The sequence below is a fragment of the Strongyloides ratti genome, scaffold srae_chrx_scaffold0000005 (assembly GCF_001040885.1).
Source record: "Strongyloides ratti genome assembly S_ratti_ED321, scaffold srae_chrx_scaffold0000005".
NCBI classification, from domain to species: domain Eukaryota; kingdom Metazoa; phylum Nematoda; class Chromadorea; order Rhabditida; family Strongyloididae; genus Strongyloides; species Strongyloides ratti.
The window spans coordinates 388,606-412,914 of NW_020171513.1; the positions used below are offsets into that span (position 1 = coordinate 388,606).

General features: G+C 19.1%; 5 protein-coding genes across 5 annotated transcripts; 3 read left to right on the forward strand and 2 right to left on the reverse strand.

Annotated features, from left to right (window-relative positions):
* Positions 1-3,011: 3,011 nt before the first annotated feature.
* SRAE_X000226800 (Zinc finger protein 64 homolog) lies at positions 3,012-6,247 on the reverse strand (the record flags this gene model as incomplete). Its single annotated transcript, XM_024645459.1, has 3 exons — positions 3,012-4,400; positions 4,463-5,985; positions 6,199-6,247. 3 exons carry the CDS (start codon positions 6,245-6,247, stop codon positions 3,012-3,014), a joined length of 2,961 nt encoding a protein of 986 aa, XP_024499740.1.
* Positions 6,248-8,304: 2,057 nt separating this feature from the next.
* On the forward strand, positions 8,305-10,078 carry SRAE_X000226900 (Inosine-5'-monophosphate dehydrogenase 1; the record flags this gene model as incomplete). The annotated part of the gene is made up of 4 exons (XM_024645460.1): positions 8,305-8,715; positions 8,757-9,251; positions 9,300-10,012; positions 10,057-10,078. The coding sequence occupies 4 exons, from the start codon at positions 8,305-8,307 to the stop codon at positions 10,076-10,078; spliced, it is 1,641 nt and encodes a 546-aa protein (XP_024499741.1).
* A 676-nt stretch (positions 10,079-10,754) lies between these two features.
* Positions 10,755-12,600, forward strand: SRAE_X000227000 (Phosphoglucomutase-2; the record flags this gene model as incomplete). The annotated part of the gene is made up of 2 exons (XM_024645461.1): positions 10,755-10,820; positions 10,876-12,600. The coding sequence occupies 2 exons, from the start codon at positions 10,755-10,757 to the stop codon at positions 12,598-12,600; spliced, it is 1,791 nt and encodes a 596-aa protein (XP_024499742.1).
* Positions 12,601-13,357: 757 nt separating this feature from the next.
* SRAE_X000227100 (Hypothetical protein) lies at positions 13,358-15,190 on the forward strand (the record flags this gene model as incomplete). The annotated part of the gene is made up of 1 exon (XM_024645462.1): positions 13,358-15,190. The coding sequence occupies one exon, from the start codon at positions 13,358-13,360 to the stop codon at positions 15,188-15,190; it is 1,833 nt and encodes a 610-aa protein (XP_024499743.1).
* A 1,858-nt stretch (positions 15,191-17,048) lies between these two features.
* SRAE_X000227200 (Hypothetical protein) lies at positions 17,049-17,641 on the reverse strand (the record flags this gene model as incomplete). Its single annotated transcript, XM_024645464.1, has 3 exons — positions 17,049-17,129; positions 17,291-17,383; positions 17,423-17,641. The coding sequence occupies 3 exons, from the start codon at positions 17,639-17,641 to the stop codon at positions 17,049-17,051; spliced, it is 393 nt and encodes a 130-aa protein (XP_024499744.1).
* Between the last annotated feature and the right edge of the window lie 6,668 nt (positions 17,642-24,309).

Here is a 24,309-nt window from a genome sequence, read left to right on the forward strand (position 1 = left end):
ACTATAATTATTTTTTTTTAATATTGTAATAATTAACTTTATACATTGTAAAAAAAAATTTAAATGATATATTATATTATAATTTTAAATTATTTTTTAATTGTTATTACCTACATTATTATAGATAATAGCATAGAAAAAAAAAGAAAAAAAAATTATAGAATATTATTAACAATTCTTTTTAAAATAATATGTTCTTCTATTATCTATTCATTTTTATGTGAGAATAGTATATATCATTTAGACTATATATCTTAACTTTATATTTCTTAAGTATGACTTTTTTAAATGTAATATATTTTCTTATTAATTTTTTAAACCATTTTAAATCATTATAATTTTACTTAATACAGAATAGTAATATAAAAGTAAAATTTGTATTATTCAATATAAAAGTTTTATTTTATACATTTAAATTTGTCTTCCGATATCATCTTAATTATAAAGAGAGTCCCGTAGTGAGTAAATAAGAATAAATTAAAATAAAAAAAAAATTTTATCCAAATAATTTTTAAGTTTAATAAAAGAAACATATATAAATATATACATATATAATGAAGAATATTTTAATAAAATATTTTAAAATATTTAATAAATTTACAAATATATAAAGTTATCTTATATTAAAGACAGTATACATAAAATTAAAATTTTTTTTTTTATTTATAATGTATAAGAGTATATACAAAAGTTGAGTGATATATTTTATCAAGAATTGATATATATATATATATGTTTTATAGGATGTTTCTAAAAGACCTAATCAAAAAGGAGAATTTAAAAATTTCTTATTTTATTTAGATTTTCTTTTATTTTTTTTTTTTCTTAACATCTATTACACTTATAAAATTTTAAAAGTAAACTTTATCATAGAATAAAAGAAAATAAGAATTTTTAATTATACAAGAGAATAGTAAATCTCAATTGTAATATTTCTTCAACATATACATATTATGTCTTCTTTCTATTGATGTTTGAGTGAAAAAAAAAATATATAATAATAAAGTGGTGAAAATATGATTTAATTAACAAGTTAAATGAACACAATATTCTATAATTAGAATTTATTCTAACTTAAATTAAATTAAAATTAGATATATATTTATTATAACTGAGAATTGTATTATTATTATACTAACTATTAATTAAAATAACAGTAAAAAGTAAAAGTTTATTTATCTACTATAATTGTAGAAACATTTTATAATTACAAGGACAACAAAATTTCCACAAAACTTTACTTTGTAACATCAAAATAATATACTCTTGTTCCTTCCTTTTATTTTCCTATCAATTAAAAAGATAAATTAATTTTACATGTATTATTTTTATCTAAAAATAATTTAAATCTTAACAAAAACATAAAAAAAAGAAACCGATTTCTAAATTATAAATACATATGTATAATCATACAGTATATTTGTTTTAAAAACAATAAGTATATTTTGATATGATAAATACTCACTTTTTAATTTAAAAGCTTCCGCAATCATTAAATTAAGATATTTTAATGTTATTATCTATAAATCAAATAAGTAAAAAAAAAGAAGAAGAAACATGTCATCAATTAGTAAAATGACATAAAATATAAATTAAACAAAGAAAAAAAATTTTATAGGTTGTATTAAATAAATTGTCCAAAAATAAACTAACTTTTCATGATAATAATTTCCACCTTTTATCTTCTCAATCTGTACATATATTTTAATTTCATATGTTTTTTCTTTGATATATATATATACATATATTATAAATGTCTTCAATTAAAAGAAAATAAGCCGAAATTTATTGTAAGCACTTGTTAACTTCAATTAACTATTTAACATGATAAAAAGACTTTTTTTTTCTAGAAAGTCAAACAATTTCATACTCCATTAACAATAACGAAATAATATATATAGATGATTAGAATATAAATTAAAGGAAATAAAAAAAAAACATATTACTATATTCTTTTTTCTTTTTTTTTTAAATCTACACCGTATGTTATTTTAATAAACTCCTCTATTATTTTACATATCATTAAATCTTTCTCTTTTCAAATTTTTAATTATAATAATACCATAACCTAAAAGGATATATAATTTTAATATATTTAATAAAAATATATTAATCATTAACAAAAGAGAAAGGTTAACCAATATATATATATATATATAATGTTTTAAAATATAATTACTTTGACTATATATATATATATATAAATATATTAAATAAAAAGATAATGCCATGGAATGGCATAAGGTTAGCTAGGTAAATGAAATCATATTTTGAATAATTAAATATATAGTTACTAATCAAGAAGATTAAAATGACAAAACCAGTTAATCTTTTCAATGTGATTTAAAAAGGTAAAATTATATGTTATGATTTGAACAGTTAAAGAAATTTATTCTCTTTTTATAAACATAATATAAAAAAAAACTATTTGCCGCTTCAATTATTTTTTTTTATAAATAAATAACAATTATCTTACTAATCCTTTAAACATTTGTAGTACATTATTAATTGAAAAGAATAAAAAGAACAATAGTATATATAAATTTATGCAATGATGATTTATATTATAAATAATAATATTTATTTATAACAATTTATATATAAATTAAAAAAAAAATATATTATTTAAGCTCTTTTTTAAATAAAAAAAATTATTAAAATAATTTAATAATTTTTTTTTTTATTACAATATATATATATTTTTTAAGTTTATTTAATAATATTTTTTTGAAGCTAGAGAAAAAAAATAAAAGATCAATGTATAATGATTGTAAAGTCTTCTTTCATTGTTGCATTTTTTAATTTCTTTATAATAATAATAATAATCATTAACATATTACATTCTTCACTATAAAAATAGTTAGTATTATATTTTGTTAAATTATAATTTAAAATAATAAGTTTTTTTTTTATAATAAATCTATTTACTCTATATTTTGCATTTTCATTTTGTAAATTTTATCTTTTTTGTCACTTATCAATAAATAAGATGAAAAAAAAATTTTTTTTTTCTACCATCCCCATGTATGCATATTATTATGAACACCTGGACCATTATGAAGTTGTGGATTTGTATTAGTAGGTTGACTATAAGTAGTAACCTGATTAATATTATTAAGATGACCATTTTGTGACATCATTTGATTTGGCATTGTATATGGTGGTAAGGACATTGGTCTTTGCATATCAATACCATTATTTGGAGGATTCATTTGATTAAAATCATCTATCATATATTGAGGATCAACAGATTGGGGACTTCTTATTAGTTGACTATCCATAGGATCTGTTGGTGTTTCAGGAAATGATCTTGATGTTTCATGTCCCATCATACGTGTTAAATGTCCCCCGTCAACATTAACTTTTCCAATATTATCATATAAAGTATCATCACCAAGAATATCATTTATATTTCCATTTAGAGATCGAGAAGGACTTATATTATGAAGGAGGATACTATCTTGATTTGATTGTAATACAACAGATGATGATCGATTATTACTATGAATTCTACCAATATTTATCATATCATTATACTCTGTAAGGTTACTTTCAGGTTGTTGTTGTTGTTGTTGGTGATGAATAGTTCTAGTATTCATTGAAATTACATTATTATGTGTAGTTGATGATATTTTATCAGGAAAAATATTTTCCTCTATTTCATTATGTGTTATAGGACGGAATAATTTTGTTTGGTCACTTTGTCTATTTCTTAATGCAATTTCCTTTTGAAATTGTATTTTTGATTCATTATTTAATTTATCACGTTTACGACGTTTTGTTGGTTTATTATTTCCTGAATTATCTCCTGTATGGTGTTTTTGAATATGCTCCTTAAGTTTATCTCTTCTTGATGAGGCATATGAACATTGTTCACATTTAAATGGTTTATCTTCTAAATGTATTCTTTCATGTCTAACAAGATGGGATTTTTCAATAAATGATCTATGACAAATATTACAGGTATGAGATCTAACAGCAAGATGAGTTCTCAAATGAGCAGCTAATTGTGATTTTTTAGGTGATGAATAAGAACAACCAGAATATTCGCAATGAAATAAATCACCAGAATGAAGTCTTTTATGGGATAATAAATGACTAGCATATTTTGTAGTGAAATCACAAATATCACATGCATAGTGTCTTTCATCTGAATGACTGGTTAAATGAGATTTTAAATAAATAGAAGTTGCAAATTGTTTATCACAATATTCACATAAATATGGTTTATCATTTGTATGTAATCTAACATGTGTATATAAATTTGCTTTAACTCTCGACCTATAGTCACAATATCCACATTTAAATGGTTTCTCATCTGAATGACATGTTCTATGTGATAATAATAAATGAATATTATCACAGGAATATTCACAATGATCACATTTATATGGAGGACCCTACAAAAAAAAATATTAATAATTAATTTATATATAAAAATATATATTTTTTTTTAACTTACTTGAAAATGTTCTCTCATATGATTATAAAATATTTTATTCCATGTACATTCATATTGACAAAAAGGACATACATATAAAACATTTTTTGCATGTGTTTTTGCGATATGTAGTTTAATAATATTTAGTGTTGCTGCTTGAAAAGGACAATTGTCACACTGATATTTTGCATCATCTCCAGTTGCTGGAACAATTAATTTATCATCGATTATATCATCTGGATTAATATCATCATCTGTATCAAATAATACTAATTCTTCTAATGATTCATCTAAATCAAAAAATGCTGATTCTGGTTCAATATCATTATTATCATTAATTGTACAAATTTTTTCTTTTGTAGGCCTTCCACGTTTTCTATTCTTATTTTTTTCTACATTTTCATTTCCATCAATCATTATTTCTGAATTTTCCATATTACTATTACTTTTATGATTCATATTTATTTTTAATTTAATTGATGGTCTATTACTATCCATGTCAGATGATTGTTCATTATGATGAATTTGACTTTGGTTATTATCATTATTAATTGGTTGTTGAAAATTTTGATATGATGCTTGCGACATCCCTTCATTTTCTGGGTGTTGAATCATATTTTCATTTTGACGAACACATTTTAATGATTGTATACCATATGTATTTGCTTGTTTATAATAATTTTGAAATTCAATTTCATATTTTCCTAATGGCATATGATATGAATAAACAAGATTCATAAGCATAAACCTGCAAAATGTTGAATTTTGATATAATGGTGAATAATCTAATAAATATTCAATTGTTGATATATTTATTGTTTGTGGATTGACTTGTTTTAATAACTCATCAAATGCATCTTCTCTATCATCAATATAATGATTAGTCCAACGAGTTATAACTTTAATATGTACTTCTGGTGTTAACATACAATTATATTTAGGATTCATTAATAAATTACGAAGCTCTTCATAAGAATATTCTGGTATATTAGTGCTTTCAAGAAGACATTTTGTAAAATTATTATCAAAATATTCACATGCTGTTGCTTGTAATGATGGAATATTATATTTTGTAGAGATATCCTTTATTGAAAGACAATTTGATGGATCCATAGCTTGATCTAAATAATTTGCGCAATAACTTTTTAAACGTGCCATAAGAAAACTATTAGCTAATCTTAATGTTTCAAAACATGTTTCACGATTAATTGTAATTCTTCCTGTATAACAATATTCAAGAATTTGCTCAAAAATTTCTGGATACCATGAATTTAATACCATCCTTTCTTTAACAATCATATTTCTTTTAAATATTGAATTTAAATATGGACTGACAGAGGAAAGTACTACACGATGAGCAGCAAATAATTTATCTTGTACTTTTATTTCACAATCACAAAATTCTCCTTTTTGCCGTAGAATACTTAATCTCTCCAATGCTGGTGTTATTGGACCATCATGAAAAGTAATAGGAAATAAAGTACTTTGACCATCTCTTGAAGACGATGCTAGAACCATCGTATCATCCATGATATTTGGATTATCTATAAAATAATATTATTAATGTTAATATGTTAAACAATTAAGATACAAATAAATGACACACACAAACATTAATGAGTGATGTTTATGTGGAATAGTGTTGTTGTTTACCAACTGTATTTCCATTTAAGACATCTTAACTATAATTACCAAGTCAGCTGGTCATATTTTTTTTTTTTTATTTTTAAATATTATTTCTTCTACTTTTAACTTACCCCAAGTAAAATTTTGGCAATTTTGATAAGAAAAAGTTTCATTATACATATTATTAATTTATTATAAAAGTAGTATAATATAAAATAAATGTGTGATAATTAAAGTTATATTAAAAAATTTTTTTTTGATATTTTATAGTCTTTTAGATATAAAATGAATATAGATTAAGCTAAAAAAAATAAGATAATGGATACGATGGAAAAATGATAGGATGATAAAATAAAATATTTAAACAGTTCATTATATATATATATATATATATATGATAAAACATTTTATCAGAGTCATCAAAATCTAAATAATAATATCATGCTTTTTGAAATATTCCAAACGATGATCGTTATGTGTATAAAATTACATACTGTTATAATAATATTTAAAAAAAGCTTAGGCTTTCTATTTACAATGCTATTAATATACATAAATATAGTTGTTAATGAGGTATTTAAATTTTGTTAATATAAGTTTTAATATATAATAACAATAATAAAAAAATAATGGTATAAAGAAAAAATTCTTAAAATATTTCATATATTTATATTGAACAACATTTACTAAAAGATTTTTATATATATATATATATATATATATATATATTTATTTCCATGCAATAATAATATGAGTTATTTTAATTTTCAATAATTTTAATAATAAATTAACACCATACATTTTTAATAGTTAACGTCAAATCCTTCATATTATAAATGTAAAGAATATATTTAAAAGAGCTCAAAAAGCCTTTTTAACAGATTAAATGATTATTAATTTTTTAGATAAAAAATAATATTAAAAATGTTTTGACTCTTCTTCAAATATCTTAACTTGTGTAATCATAAATCAATTGTATTTACTATTAAGATTGCACTTTGCAATGGATAAATTTATTTTATTATGTCCTTTTTATTAGTGTAAACATTTTAATTGATGAATAACTATCATTTTTTCGATTGTCAATTTTTACTGAACAAAAAAATATGTTGGAAGAAATGAAAAATATGTTAATAAAATATTAAAATTAAATGAACAATAATTATTATTTACAAAAAAAAAATAAAACATTTTTAAGTCATTTTTATGCAAATATATTATTTACATTTTTTTTTTATCAAAAGAAGAAAACAGATTTAATTTATCATTTTAAATAATTTAAAAAAATTAATTTATAAATGTAATCTTTTACATATTTTTATTTTTTAATTATTCAAGACTTACGATGTATCACTTATGGCATAAATATAGATCATATTTTCTATGACATAATAAAACTTATTATTTAAAATATTATATATATAGAAATATTAAAAATAACTTTAAATATATTTATAATTCATGAAATTTAAATTTAAATGATCACTGTATGAATATAATATTTTATTTCTCTTATATATAAATCTTTTCATTTTTAAAAAATTTTTCAGTATGATTAAATTAAATTTATTTAAAAATAAAATATATTTGATTATTAAAAAAGAAATGTTATAAATTTTTTGTTTTCTTAATTCCTTCATACATTTATTTTTTTTATAAGTTTTTTATTTAAAGATAACTATAATAAATTAACTTTATTTTTATAAACATAATTTTTGTTTTTTTTTTAAATTTATTTCTTATTTATAACTTGAAATAAATAAAATTTAAAAATAAACATAAAAAGTTATATTATAAAATAAAATTCTTTTAAAAATTTTTAATATATTTATATATCTTCTTTACATTAATACCTTTATGGTTTATCATAAACAGGAGAAGCACTTTTTTTGTTTTTCTTATATTTATCTTATCATCTTAGATAAAAGTCTTTATTTTCTAGAAAGGTGCCATCATAATTAAAAGAAATCATTTAGTCATATATTTCTAAAAATGCACAAACATTTTAGAATTATCTATGTAAAACTTTATTTGAAAAAAGATACACTCGTTGCTTAGCAATCTTTATTTTGACGATTTATTACGTGTATTTAATGTATGCTTCATTTTAAATAAATATTTTTATTTTTATATTGATGATCCATACATTAATATGTTTTTAAATTTTTACTTATATCTAAAATTAGTAAAATTTTATTGTACTTATAACTCTATATTATAGATTATTATTCTTAATTATGTCTAATGAATGTTGGAATGTAAAATCAGATGGTGATTTTGATTCACCAACTAATATATTAAAAAAAATTAGTTATGATGAATTTTATTTTTGTTCTAATGAAATATTAATAAATGAGGTTGATGAAGATGGTCTTAAAATTGAGGAATTATTTAAAGGAAAACAAGGAATTACTTTTAATGATTTTATTATACTTCCTCGTTATATTCATTTTAGTTTAGATAATATTAAATTAAATACAAGATTTACTAAAAATATTATACTTAATAATCCTTTTGTCTCATCACCTATGGATACAGTCACTGAACATAAAGTTGCTATAGCTATGGCATTGAATGGTGGTATTGGAATTATTCATAATAATTTTCTTGATATTTCACAACAAATAGAAGAGATAAAATATACTAAGGTAACATTATATCTAATAATTATTATTATTTTTTTTTTTAGAATTATAAACATGGTTTAATTTGTCAACCAATTACTGTTCATCCAGATGCAACAATTGATTATGTAAAACATTTACAAACTCAATATAGTATAAGTGGAATTCCAGTTACAAAAAATGGTAAATTAAATGAAAATCTTCTTGGTATAATTACTTCTCGTGATATATCATTTATTGAAGAATGTAATTATAATAAAATTAAAGTATCTGATGTTATGACAAAAATGGATAAATTAATTGTTGTTAATGATAATACAACAGCTGATGAAACATATAAACTTCTTACAAAACATAAGTTAAATTATATACCAGTATTAAATGATAAAAATAATCTTTGTGGTCTTTTTGTTAAGTCCAAAATGTTAAAAAAAGATTTTCCTATGGCTGTCTATGATAAACATGGAAAATTATTAGTTGGTGCTGCTATAAATACTAGAGAAGGAAAAATGGAATATATTGATAAATTAGTTAATGCTGGTGTAGATGTTATTGTTATTGTAAGATTTATTATATTATTATATTAATATTATTAAAATATTTTTAAGGATTCATCGAATGGTGCTTCTATTTATCAAATAAATTTGTTAAAAGAAATTAAAAAAAAATATCCAAGTTATCCTGATATTATTGCTGGTAATGTTGTTACAGTTAAACAAGCAAAATATCTTATTGATGCTGGTGCTGATTGTATTCGTATTGGTATGGGTTCTGGTTCAATATGTATTACACAGGAAGTATGTGCTGTTGGTCGCCCACAAGCATCTGCCATTTATCATGTTAGTAGATATTGTAGATCAAGAGAAATTCCAACAATTGCTGATGGTGGAATAAATAATACTGGAAATATTATTAAAGCTTTAACATTAGGGGCTAATACAGTAATGATGGGTAGTTTAATTGCTGGGACATCTGAAGCACCGGGTAAAACAATTATTGGTCCAAATGGAGAACGTTTAAAAAAATATAGAGGTATGGGATCTATTGATGCAATGAAAGTAAATGATTATTCTTCTGAAAGATATTTATCAACTACAAATGAAAAAATAAAAGTCGCACAGGGTGTTTCCGCAACTGTTCCAGAAAAAGGTTCACTTCATTGTTTAATTCCTCTTATGAATATTGCAGTAAAACATGGTTTTCAAAATCTTGGTGTACGTATTATAAGAGATTTACATTTAGATGTATATAATGGTTTGATACGTTTTGAAAAACGTACTGTTAGTGCCCAAAATGAAGGAAATGTTCATTCTTTATTTAGGTATGTTTATTAATGATAACAATTAATTAAATTATTTTATTAAGTTACAATAAAAATATTATATAATATCTTACAACGATTCAATGAAACTGTATATTGGAATAATTACATTACAATAGAAGATTAAAAAATGATAATTAAATAAATTAAAAAATAATTTTTTAGTTTAATAATTTTTTTTACTATGATATTCAATAATTTTTAAAGTTAAAATTTCTTTTATAAAAATATATAGTGTAATAAAATTTTTTTTACCATTATCTTACAATAAATCAAGATTATAATACTTTACGTTTCCTCTTATCAGCCACATGATCATTTTAAACATTAAAATTATTTATCAAGCTTTTAATTTTACAAATTAACATTACATTTTTTTGAATGATGGTTTAATATACAATTTTAAATTAATAGATAATATTCAAAGGTCAATGTCATTTATGTAATTTATACAATACTCTTATATAATAGTTATATTTTATCATCGATAATGAATTGTACATCTTAATATTATTAATTATTTCTTTTAATGGAAAATATATGCATACAAATGTCATTAATTTTATAATTTTTTTTTTTTGGTTGTTACTGTCTTTTTAAAAATTTTACTTGATAAAAATTTTGTAATATTAATATACGTGTATTAATAATATATTATTTTATTTATTTTTTATAATTTCTCCTTGATTCAATTAAATAAAACTTGTACAATTTTTCATTTTTTTAGATTGATTGATACAACATGTCTTTGTCTTTTGTTACACCTGAAGTTGCTGAGAAAGTACAATTTTATTTGGATCATGAAAAAGTAAGCCTTTTAAAATTATAAATATTATTAAAATATCTTTGTAAATAAATTTTAGAATGTTCATTATCTTAATGAAATAAATGAACTTATTAAGGAAAAAAATTGTAAAGAATTAACTTCAAGAATGACTGGTAAACTTACATTTGGAACAGCAGGAATTCGTGCTCGTATGGAAGGTGGCTTAAGTCGGCTTAATGATCTTACAATAATCCAAATTACAAATGGTTTCGCAAAATATATCAATAAAACTTTACCAAAAGAGAAATGGTCTATTGTTATTGGGTATGATGGTCGTCACAATTCAGCTAGATGGTCTAAACTTGTTGCTAATGTTTTTATTAAACATTCCATTAAAGTTTATATGTTTTCTGCTGTTACACCGACACCTGTTGTTTCATATGCTGTAATCAAACTTCAAACTGGTGCAGGATTAATGATGACAGCATCACATAATCCTAAAACTGATAATGGTTATAAAGCATATTGGAGTAATGGAGCTCAAATTATTGGTCCACATGATATTGAAATATGTAAAGAAGCTGAAGCTGATCCAATTCCTAAAAAAGAATATTGGGATATTAGTGGTTTAGAAGAAAATCAATTATATGATAGTGCTGATTCTGTTATTGATAGTTATTTTAAAGATGAAGAATGTTTAGTTTTTCATAAAGAAGAAAATAAATTATGTCCAATTAAATTCACTTATTCTGCTTTTCATGGTGTTGGTCGTGATTATTGTATAAGAATGTTTGATGTTTTTGGCTTCAAAAAAGATAATATTATTCAAGTTAAAGAACAATGTGATCCAAATCCTGATTTTCCAACAGTTCCTTTTCCTAATCCAGAAGAAGGTGAACGTGTCTTAAAACTCTGTATTGAAACTGCTGATGCTAATAATTCAAGTGTTATTTTGGCAAATGATCCTGATGCAGATCGTATTCAAATGTCAGAAAAACAATTAGATGGTAGTTGGTATGTATTTACAGGTAATGAAATGGGTGCCATTATAACATGGTGGATATGGATGAATTATAAAAAAAGATATCCAAATGAAGATTATAGTAAAGTTTATATGCTTAATAGTGCTGTATCATCACAAATTGCTAGAACTATGGCAAATATGGAAGGTTTTAAACAAGATGTTACATTAACTGGTTTCAAATGGATGGGAAATTATGCTGAAGAATTAAAAGAAAAAGGATACAAAGTTATTTTGTCATGGGAAGAATCAATAGGTTATATGCCAGGTCATACATTAGATAAAGATGGTGTATCTTCTGCTGGTATATTTGCTGAAATTGCATCATATCTTCAAAGAGAAAATAAAAAATTAAGAGATAAATTATATGAAATTTATAATGAATATGGTTTTCATTTAGTTAAATCAACATATTGGGTTGTTCCAGATCCATCAATAACAAAAGAATTATTTGGAAATCTTCGTAAAAATATGAAATTCCCAGAAACAATCGGTGGTGTTAAAGTTAAATATGTTCGTGATTTAACAATTGGTTATGATACAGAACAACCAGGAAATAAACCAAAACTACCTATATCAACTTCTTCTGAAATGATAACATTTACTCTTGAAAATAGTAATGTTATTACACTTCGAGCATCCGGAACAGAACCAAAAATAAAATATTATATTGAAATGATAACTGAACCTGGAAAGACAATTAATGATCTTGTTGATGTTAAAAAGGAATTTGAAAAATTAGAAAGTAATGTTGTTAATGAACTTCTTCAACCAACAAAATATGGTTTATTACCACGTTAATTACTTTTTTTTTTACACAAAAAAAAGTATAAATATTTTCACATAATATTCATAGGTGTTTTGTCATATATATGTTAAAACAAACTATATAATTCATAAATATAAACATTCATTTTATCTACTTTTTATAAATAATCTGTTTTTTATAGATCTTCCGTTAAATGACAAATAGTCTAAAATTTTTATATCTTACAATAATTAATAATGTCTAATTATAATACCTATTTTCTATATCAAAAAATGTCATTAATAACCTAATATAAATATCAAATATTTTTTTCTTTAATTTTTTTAATAATGAAACAGGAGAATTTATTTATATTATAAGAGAAAATGATTTTTCTAATAACATTTTTTGGGTTGGAATTAAATTTCCAGCTTTCATGATTTTGTTCCAAATTAAAAAATTATTCTAATAAAGAGGCGTTACTTAATTTTTAATATAAATCACATTAAGATTTTAAAAAAAGGGCATTTAAAATGTTAATTTGATGAAGTATTATTTAATTAATATCACAAAATAATAATTCATTTTTTACCAAATTATATATATAGATATATATATTCACGTTTATTATTTTTTCATTCTATTATTATTTATGGTTTATCAAATATTTGATTTTATTTTCTTAACAATAAATAAATGTTTTGTTGATATATAATATTATAGAAGTATTAATTTACAATCGTTTTTTTTTATTGATAATTAGATAAAGAACATAAAAAAAAGATACTGAATAAATTTATTTAAGCAATTATGAGTGAAGATATGGAATTAATTGTTTATGATGCTTTAAAAGAAAGACCAATATGTAATAATGTTATAAAACATCTTGATTCAATAAATGATATTAAAAATTTTGAAAAAACATGGCCGTATGTTACAAATTATGTATTACAATACAGATTAAGTAAAAATGTTATTCTTCAAACACCATCATATTTTATAAGAATAATACCAAATACAAATAATTTTCAAAAAATTAAAAAGAAAAGAAGATATTGTATTAAAAAAATGTCATATCGTATGCCATTTTTACCAAAATATTATGCTAAAGGAAAAAATTTAAGAAAAAATAAAATAATAAGATATAAAAATGAATTAAAAATAAAAAATGCATCGTTTATTATTAAAACTGCTCATACTGGAAAATCATATATATCATTAGATGAAGAAATTAAAAATATTTGTCAATTTAAAGGATCATCTGTAGAAAGTATATCAAGAATAAGAACAAGAATTGAAGGTTATTTTATAGATAATTTACCAGATAATGATATACAATTTATGGGTAATATTATTGCTACATATTATAATATAATTTTTCGTATGTTTCCAAATGCAAAAATATTATTTATTGAAAATTATGATCATATTGGAAAGAAAGGACTTATATATTATATTATCAAAAATTTGAACAATAAAAATATAAAAGAATTAAAAAATATACATTTACTTGATCTTTTTTATTTTCTAAATCGTCATCCTGAATATAATGCTAATATTTTTTGTCATTTACAAAATTTAAATGTTATACATTTTGATTTAAGTTACTATCATTATAATGGAGATATTGTTATATTGGATAAAGGTTTAACAATGTTTGATAATATAAGAAAAATTAATAAATGTCAAGTTGCTATTAATGGAAAATATTCATATGGATTTATTAATAATGTAAAATATCTTATGATGTGGGCTATTATAACAGGAATTTTGGTTAAATTTCCACCATTTACAAATCCTACCTATTTTTTTTGTACTAATGTTAGAAATTTTAGAATTGTTGGAACATGTTATTTAACAGAATTTACTATTTATTATAGAAATGAATTTAAATGTTTAGGATTTATTAATGCATTAAAATATATGATAAATTTAGAAAGTTTAGAACTTTATACAGACAAAAGTTTTATTATTAAAAATCAATTTGATTTTGATTGGTTTTTTGAAACACATATTAAATATATTTATGATAATAATATTAAAAGTTCATTATTATCTAAAAAAATTAAAACTATTATATTAAGATCTGATTTAGATATTAGAAATGATGATGTTAATATTTATACACGTTCTGCTATGTTATTTTTATATGATAGTTTTTATAATTATATTCCTGAATCAACAATTAGATTTACAATTGATTATCTAGTTACTTTTTCTAATGAAAGAGCTAAATTTATTAGTACAAAAGCACCAAATATTAAATATTTATCTTTATCAAAATGTATTATTCTTGATGAAAATTGTCTTGAAAATTTTAAAAAATTAGAATACTTTTGCTACAAAGGAAATTATATGATTAAAATTCAAAAAAATTTAAGAATGCTTATTTATTTCCCAAAATATCAAACAAAAAAAAATATTACTAATTTTTCCAGCAAAACTGTACGCAAATTTTTGACAAAAGAAAGTGCCATATTGTACCATTATTTTTCAACACAATTTAGAAGTTATGTTAATGTTTATAATTCTATTAACTGGAATTATTTTGTTTTTTTTAATGATAAAGAAGAATACTCAAAACATTTAGATATTATTAAATTAACAAAATGTGAAACAAAAACAAAATATAGAGAACGATAATATTAAAATAAATTAAATGTTGTTGTTCATATTATTATGATTATGTTGATTATTTATATTTCTTGTTATTATATGCCTTATTAAAACTTTTTTTTTATTGTTTATACATAATTTTTAATTGAAAATGTTAATATTTTTTGCCTATATATATTCTTATACAAACGATATTAATTTCATTATACAAAAATAGTAAAACTATTAAATAATATTTTCATAATGATTGTAAATTATCTAATTTTAGTAGTAATCAATCAAAAATATATTTTTAGATTTTGTGTAAAATTAAATCTGAATAATTTTCGTACTAAACAACTGTTTATTTGAAATGATATTAATTAACATTTTAAATACTAAATTGATAAAAAATATTTATTGCACTTAAAAAGTAGAAAATTACAATGTTTTATTTGTCATAAATGTATTCATTTTATGTATATAATTGAAAAAAAAAAGCATTATCGCATACTAACTTAAAAAGAAAAATTAAAAAATGCAGTTGGATTATAGTTAAAAAACTCATAATTTTGATTTGTTTTTATCATAAAATGTATCAATATAAAGTACAAAAATATTATTAAACATTATACAACAAAATGTCTAGATATGTATTTTAGCTTAGTTTAAATTGTATTATAAAAGTTATAACTAATCATCTTTTAACATTATACTTTTTAAAATATAAAAAATATTATTATAAGTATAAAAAAGTATTATAAATAGTACAAAATAGATAAAACATAAATAACAAAAAGTAAAATTGTAGTATGAGAATTTATCTATATATGGTAACTAAAATAAAAAAAAATTTATCTTTTAAAATTGTATTTTTTTTTTGTTTTTTTTTTAAATATTCAAAATTTATCCACATAAATCAAGAAAAAATATTTTTATACATGTTACTTTTAGTATATCAACAATTTTCTAACATATATTTTAAATTCATTTTTACTAGAGTTTGTATTATTAAAAATTTTTTATAAATATTTATAAAAGAAGAAATTGTACTTATAACAAAAAAAAGCAATAATTTTTTTGTAAGATTACGTTTTAATGTAAACATGCAGAAAAAAGTGCAAAACTAACATTTGCTACAAAAAAAAAGATATTTTGAGGAAAAAAAGAGTTTAAAGATTAGAAAAAGCAAATATTTATAATGCTAAATTTTTAAAAAATTGATTTTCAAGCAAGATATTAAATGTTTATTTTTGTAAAAAACTATATTTCATTTATAAAATCATTTTTTAATAAAATAAAAAATTGTACTTGAAGAAATCTTATTCTCAATATTTTCAGTAATAAAAAGTTTTATATCTCTCTTTCTACTTAAGATATTTTTAGAAAAATATAAATTTCCTTTTAATTTTGATGTATTTTAAATCAATCACAAAGCTTGGTAAGACAATTTGTTTATTTAGATGATAAGAAAAAAAAGTACGAATTATTTAATTTTTTTGCGAATAAGACAAGTATCGATAGAAATATATATTTGGCTCTAAAAATATAGGCAAAAAACATTTTGTCATTGAAAGGTTTTTTATCCTATTAAAAAAATCGTATCAAAGAATTATATTAGTTGCAATTTTAAAATAATTGCAGATTAAAATACAACTATCAAACACATGAAACTTTTAAAAATTTAAATTTCATTTAAAAACATATATATCAATTTTTTTCTATCTTTATTAAAAAAATAATAATAAATATTAATATAATTATAAGAAACTATATGTATTAAGTTTTACTTTTTTTAAACAACTTAAAAAATTGTTTCTTGTATGAAATATTTCATTATTCATATTTATTTTATAAAAAAAATTCAACATTTACCATTATTTTTTCTAATTAAAAATTTTCATTTTTAAAAAATTTTAGGAAGTTTCTTTTTAAAATTATTTCTTAAATCGCTAACCTTGTTTTTAACTTTGTCTTTCAATTCTATCTAAAAAAGATAATTAAAAAAATAATAAGGTTAAATAATTTTAATTAAATTGATCTAAACTTATTACAATTAAATAATTATTTAATTGGTAGAAATTTGTCTAATGATAAAATAACAGGTTTCATCAATTTTATCTTTATCTTTACTATAATATTACTTACACCTTTTTGAAATTTAGAATTGCTTTTAAACTTTTCATTTACTTCATTCTTGACTTTTTCTAATCCTGATTTTACTTTGTCTTTAGCTTGATTCTAAAAGAACTTTAAAATCAACATAATTATTTTACTTACAAGTCTTGATTTCAATCCTTTTGTTTTTTCACTAAGCTTATTTTTAAAATTACCAAGAAGACTTTTTTTTGTTTGAACGACTTCTTGTTCTTCAGGCAAATTGTTTCCTTCATGTGATGTTACTGCAACTTGACTTGAACTTTCTTCAGAAGAAACATCTTGTAAACTGAATTGAATGGCGAAGATGGCAAAGATAGCTAAATATTTTATACAATGCATTTTGATTATGCTTATCTTTACAAATTGTATTCTTTTTATATTATTCTGAATGTATTTAGTTTTAAATAAAAAATTTAACATGTTAAATATTAAATAATGTAGTTAAATATGTAATGATAAAAAAGGATTTTCTTTGTACAATGTGATATTTATAACTTTTTACCAAAGTATTTTTTTTATATAATAAAATTTTGAAAAAAAAAAGAATTATTTATCTGATATATTTTGTAACATAAATTATAAATATATTGTTTAATTTGGAGAAATTTATATGACATGTCTAAATTAAAAAAAAATAAAAATGTTTTCATTATAATTTATACATTTATTTTTTTTTATTGTTAATTTTATTTAAGATATATTTTACGATACAACAATGTCCAATTTGTCAATCTTGGTATAACTTTTTTTTACAAATAATTTTAAAAGTTTTAGTTTTTAATAAATATATTTGCAAATTTTTAAAGTAATAAATAAAAAAAATTAGTTTTAAGTATTATTAAAAAAATTCAGGTTCATTTTGATCTGTTGTCTTTAGTCTCTAAAATGTTTAAAATATAAGTAAGGTAAAATTGATAAAAATAAAACTTTTTTTAAAAAGTTTAATATAAAGGATTGTAAATAAAGTAATTATATATATGTTTATTGATTTAATATTTAGATTAAAAAAACTTATTATTTTTAATTAAATGATTATATTAAAAACTGAATATCTTAATAAAAATAATTTGAAAGTCAAATATCACCTTAATATATTAATTATATCATTACAAATCGTCGTTTAAAAAAATTCTATGTATTTTAGTTTATATATTTTAATATGAAATGCTTTAAATTTAAATATAAAAAAAAGTAATAACTTTTTTTTTTAATTTCATAAAATTTAATGTTTCAATAACACATTATTATTGTTACATTATTATGATGTTTTAGAATATATATCAAATACTTATTACAAATTTCTAAAAAATTTTTATTATTTTTTTATATCTTATTGGTAGAAAGGTTAATATTGGAATCATTTAAATTGGTTGTTTTAGAAAAATAATAGTTTAATAACTAAAAATTATTTTTTTTAGTATTTTATCTGATATTGAGCAAAAAAAACTAAGTTGTGTAATCAAAATGAAGCAGATGTTGTTGGAAAATATTTATGTATTTTAGTTTGTTAGTATTATTAACTTATTTTCAAAAAGTTTGAACTTTTAATGCTTCTAAATTGTTAGCAATTTTTTAAGTAAAAATTCTTAAAACTAAAACAATTATAATTATTATAATAATATATATTTCAATCATTATGTTAAATTATTTAAAAATTATATTCAGAACAAAGAAAACAAATGATAATAAATGAACAATATTAAAGTCTTTTTTTTGAAAAAATATCTTTTATCATAATGCCAAAATTTAAACTTATACATACCTTCAACCATTTTATAGTTTTCTAAGCAATTTATTTTTTTTTATCTTTTCTACGTCTTTTATCAATATAATTCCATTAGTATGTTTATTATTATTAATGTGTTTGTGTGATTATAATATATTAAAAAGAATATTGGTTTTGTATAATAAATAAAATTATTATTACCGTCTGTTTAAAAATAATAATTTATTATCTTCGAAAGATTTCACTTACAACTTGAACAGGAATTAAATTGTTAAAAAACAAGTATTATGTTTAAACTTAAGAAAGAAATTGTTTTTTAAAATATAAACTTTTTAATTTATTATTAATAAAATTGTTGATGTAATTTGATTTGACCTTTTTAAAATTGGTATTAAACATATATAATGTTTATAAATTTCGAAAAATATAAAATAACATTATGACAACAAAAAAAAATATGATAAATTATATTAAATTATTGTATAAATATAAATATTAACAATAACAAACAAGTATAATTGTAATAGAATAAAAAATTATTTTTAAAAGTTTTTAAAGTACTAAAAAAACAAACAAAACAAAATATTAGTAACTATTTTTTAATCAACTTCATAGAACAATGAAATGAAATATTTCTTAGTCAAAGGACTAAACTTTACTTTCATATATTTTATGAAATTGTTATTTCAAAATTTTTATTTTATTATGCGAAATCTGTTTCAGAAAGTTTATTTAGTAATTCTAAAAAGATTTTTAAAACAACCAAAAATTATTATTACTAGATTGTAGTATTACAATCTAACTTTTATTAAACATAATTTTTCTTCATCATAATAATTTTTAATATCTTTTTCTTAAAAATATTTGAATGATTTTTTTAATTATTAATTACTTCCACAAATATTTTTTTAAACTCGAAAAATAATTTGATGTTTCTAAATAATAATAAATGTTTGAAGAATGTTATTGTAAAAAAATAGATATTTGCAACATTTGTAATTATTGTTTAAAATATTTTTAGATTTATTATATTAACTAAAAAAAATATTTATAAGAAATAAAAAAAATTTCTATATTTCATCTACTTTCAAAAATTTTAGATTTTTTTTTAATATGAATATAATATTTGACATTTTTAATTAATTAAACAATATATGATTTAATAAAACATTTTTATCAACCAATCAATTTGAAATTTTTATTAAATTTGTATTCTTTTATTAAACTTTAATCAAAACAACGTTAAAAAAAATTATTAGTAAGTAAAAAAAAAATTTAAAAATTAGTTTATTTAAAGTTATACAATTGTAACTAATAAAGAAAAGTGGCATAAAGAATTAAAAATCAGATGGATTATTGTTATAATTTTAATATATACCTAACTATTATAATTTTGATTGATAAAAATAATTTTTATTTTAAAAATTATATTTAAGATTAATTATTTTTAAACTATATTATTATTTTTACGATAATTTATCTAAAAAATGAATAAGTTATAGAAATTTAAGAAAACAAAAAGCTGTGTAATTATATTTATATTATTTAAATTTTAATACATCTAATATTACATTTTTTTTATTGTATTATTATGTAAAATATTTATAAAAATTTTTCCTAAGATTAATAAACATTTTCAATGATACTTAAACTTTACATTATTAATAGTAAAAAGTTCCTTTTTTCAATTTTTAAAAAAAAAAAAATTTTAAATAAACAGTAGGTTAACATTGTACTGTCACAATATATTTTCAATATTTTTTTGTAAATTAAACGATTAGTATATATATTCTTTCATTTTAATAAAAGTTTAAAGTAAAAACTTTCTATTAACAATGATCTTTCAAAAATATTTTTATATATTTTTATGACAATAGATATTTAAATATTTTTATTACTAAAATATTTAGATGAATGATTTCATAGAGATAAGTAAAATAATAAAATGAATATATTTTATACACTATCAATAAAATTTTATAAATATATTAATGTATTCACGTAATTATATCTAAATTGCTAATCATTTCACAATAATAAGATTTTACATTGTTTAATATATTCTTATTAAAATTATTTTTTTTTATATATTATATTAACTAAATTTTAAAAAAAAATATTTCAATAATTTTTTTTTAATTAAAATACTATTATATTTTTTATTTTGAAAAATAAATATTGTTTCTTTCTATTAATTTTTATTAAATTTTTAATAAAAAATAAATTTTTTTTTAACTTCTTTGATTTTTATATTTAACTTTTATTTATAAAATAAATATATTACGTGGGAAGGATTATGTCATCATATAGCACTAGCTTAAAAAATATGTGAATTATTCGTAGTTGTAAATTAAAAAAAAAAATTGTTTTCATTATACTATTTTATTTCTTTTTTATCAAAACATATATATTCTAAATATAAATTCAAGATTATTTTTAAACATTACCGACAAATGTCCTAGTATATCAAAAGTATAAATCTAATTGTATTTTTTTTCTAAAATATAAATTAGCTATTATCTTATTATATATCAATCTTTTTTATCATTTAAAAAAATTTTTTTTTCTACAAAAATTATTTAATGAATTTTATTATAATGTATCAATCAAGTTGTTTATTAGTTAAAATTTAATATTATTATAATTGTTATATTTATATTTTATTTTCATAATATCTTCATAAGATATATAACATTTGGGTAAAATTTTATATTGATAAAATAACGTTTAAGTTAAACTTTTAATAATAATTTTATGTTCATAATTAAAAAAAATAATAAATTGACTTTTTTTTTTTATAATAAACTATGATCAGTAAGAAAATAAAGATTTATATAAAATATTTTTTAATATATTTAACAATGGAATTTTAAAGTTTTCTTGAAAAAGAAAAAGTAATTTTTATATTAAAAAAAAAAACTTTTTTATCCAACTAGTTCGGAAGATACACCAATAGTATTGCGAGATAAATTCAGCTTCTAGTTTAGTTAATCTAGTTTCTAGTACAGATATAATACCTATGAAAAAGAATAATATAATAAAGAAAATGGTGATAAGAAATGTATGGAAAGTAAGGATAGAAAATAATTTTTAAACTTCTTTTTATCTTCGTAAAATTTTATGATTCAGAATTATTTGTGTCCTATTAATCTATTAAATAATAAACATAAATATTTAATATTTTTTAAAATTAGATCTGAATCCTAGTACTTTAGATAACTTTATTAAAGTTAAGTAATATGTTAAATCAAAGAATTTTGTCAAAAAATATTATAATAAATAATTTGTTAAAATTGATACAATTATTTTTGTTTAAAATAACTTTGATTATCTTATATTTTACTTTGATTAATATGATATAATATCTAGTTTACTTTAAAAACATATTTACATAGTAAATAAATTAAGTTTACAAAAATTCAATATTTATATTGTTATTATTTAATAAGTATTATAATTTATCTTATTATTTTTTTTTAAAGAATCATTTTTTTTAACATATAAATTAATGAAAATAATTTAAATTTCTGAATAAAGTAAAAATTTATATTTTAAAAATGTAACATTATATAGTTAACTACAATATTTGTGTTGTAAAACAATTTAACAATTGTTTTTTAAACATAAATGAAAAGAAAAATATTGTAACAAGTTATCTGATATGATGATATCAATTAAACATTAAATGTTAAAAAAAAATGGTACTTAAGGTATAAGGGTATTTATTTTAAAAAAAAAAAGACTGTATTATTAGTCATCATTGATTTGTTTACTAATAAAAGTAAACTAAATTTTAAGTAATAAAAAATAATAAGTATTATTTGTAACATTTTCAATCTTTACTTTCATTAATTTTTGTAATATTTTTATAATTAATGCATCATATTATTCTCCCACTCAGTACTTATGACATGGGTAGATAAATAAGATAAGATATATTTTGTTTTACTAAAAGATTATCAAATTAAATATAAAAGATGCTTTAAAATAAGGTAACTTTATATATAATAACATAAGAAGTCTTTTAATATTATTTTACTATCATAATAATATAGTATAAAATATTACTACTTTTATTTTGTATTTTTTATAGCTATTTTTTATATAATAAAAATAATAATTTAAAATTCATATCATTATTTTAATAATAAATAGTAAATTTTAAAAATATTTATTTTTTTACATAAAAATATTACTCATAAAACATAGTAATATTTAAAATTATATTAAACAATAATATTATTATTAATGTTAAATTATCTTAAAGCATTATTTTTCCATTACACCAACACTTAACAATTAGTTTAAAAATATTTATAAAAATTCTTATATATAAAAATAAGTATGTTTAATATAAGTTAATTTCTTTTACATTCAAATGTTTTAAGTTTTTTTTTTATAAATAAAGTTTTTATTATTTTTTTACCTATATTTACTAATGATTAATAATTTAATGATAAATTATTTTAATGAGTAATTAAAATTTTAACAAATTAACAATTATTTCTTTATTATTATATTCTATAACGATTTTTTTTTCTAAATATATTTGAAATTTTTTATCACTAAGCAGATGCTTTTAATTATCACAGTTAATTAATCTTTACTTTTTTTTTATATCGGTAATGGCAAAATAAAGATTTGATTAAATACTTTTTCTTTATCTTCTTAGTCATCAATTAATAAAATAACTTTATAAACTATTATTTATAATTATAGTGATATATACTTTTTAAAAAAAAAAATATACATAGAATAAGAAATCGAAAAATAATGATTTATATTTGGTATTTATAAGTAAACACTTTTTATATTTGTTTCTTTTTTTTTAATAAGAAAATGATAATTTAACAAAATATTTTATAAAGTTTAAATATAATGTATCCTTTCTATGGAGGAATATTTTTGGTTTTTAAAATATTTAATCATACTATGCTTAGCCACAATACAATTTAACGAGCATTATAAAATGATTATCATATTTCCCAGCCTTCTTTTTACATTATAATATGAATACAAATTTCTGGAAAAATTACAATGATAGTTGAGGGGGTGCTTTGTTTTTTATTAGAACTAACAAACATATCTCCTCCTTGTTGTGATATATAGTTGGCAAGCTATACAGATCAACACATAAGTAACATTTATATTTAAATATTTCTACTCATCATCTTATTCACTTGTTGAGGATCTTTATATGTGAAAGAAGTTACACGAAATGCCAACTAAGATATTACGTATTATCATCTTGATAAACGCCCCATTAATATATATAAAATTC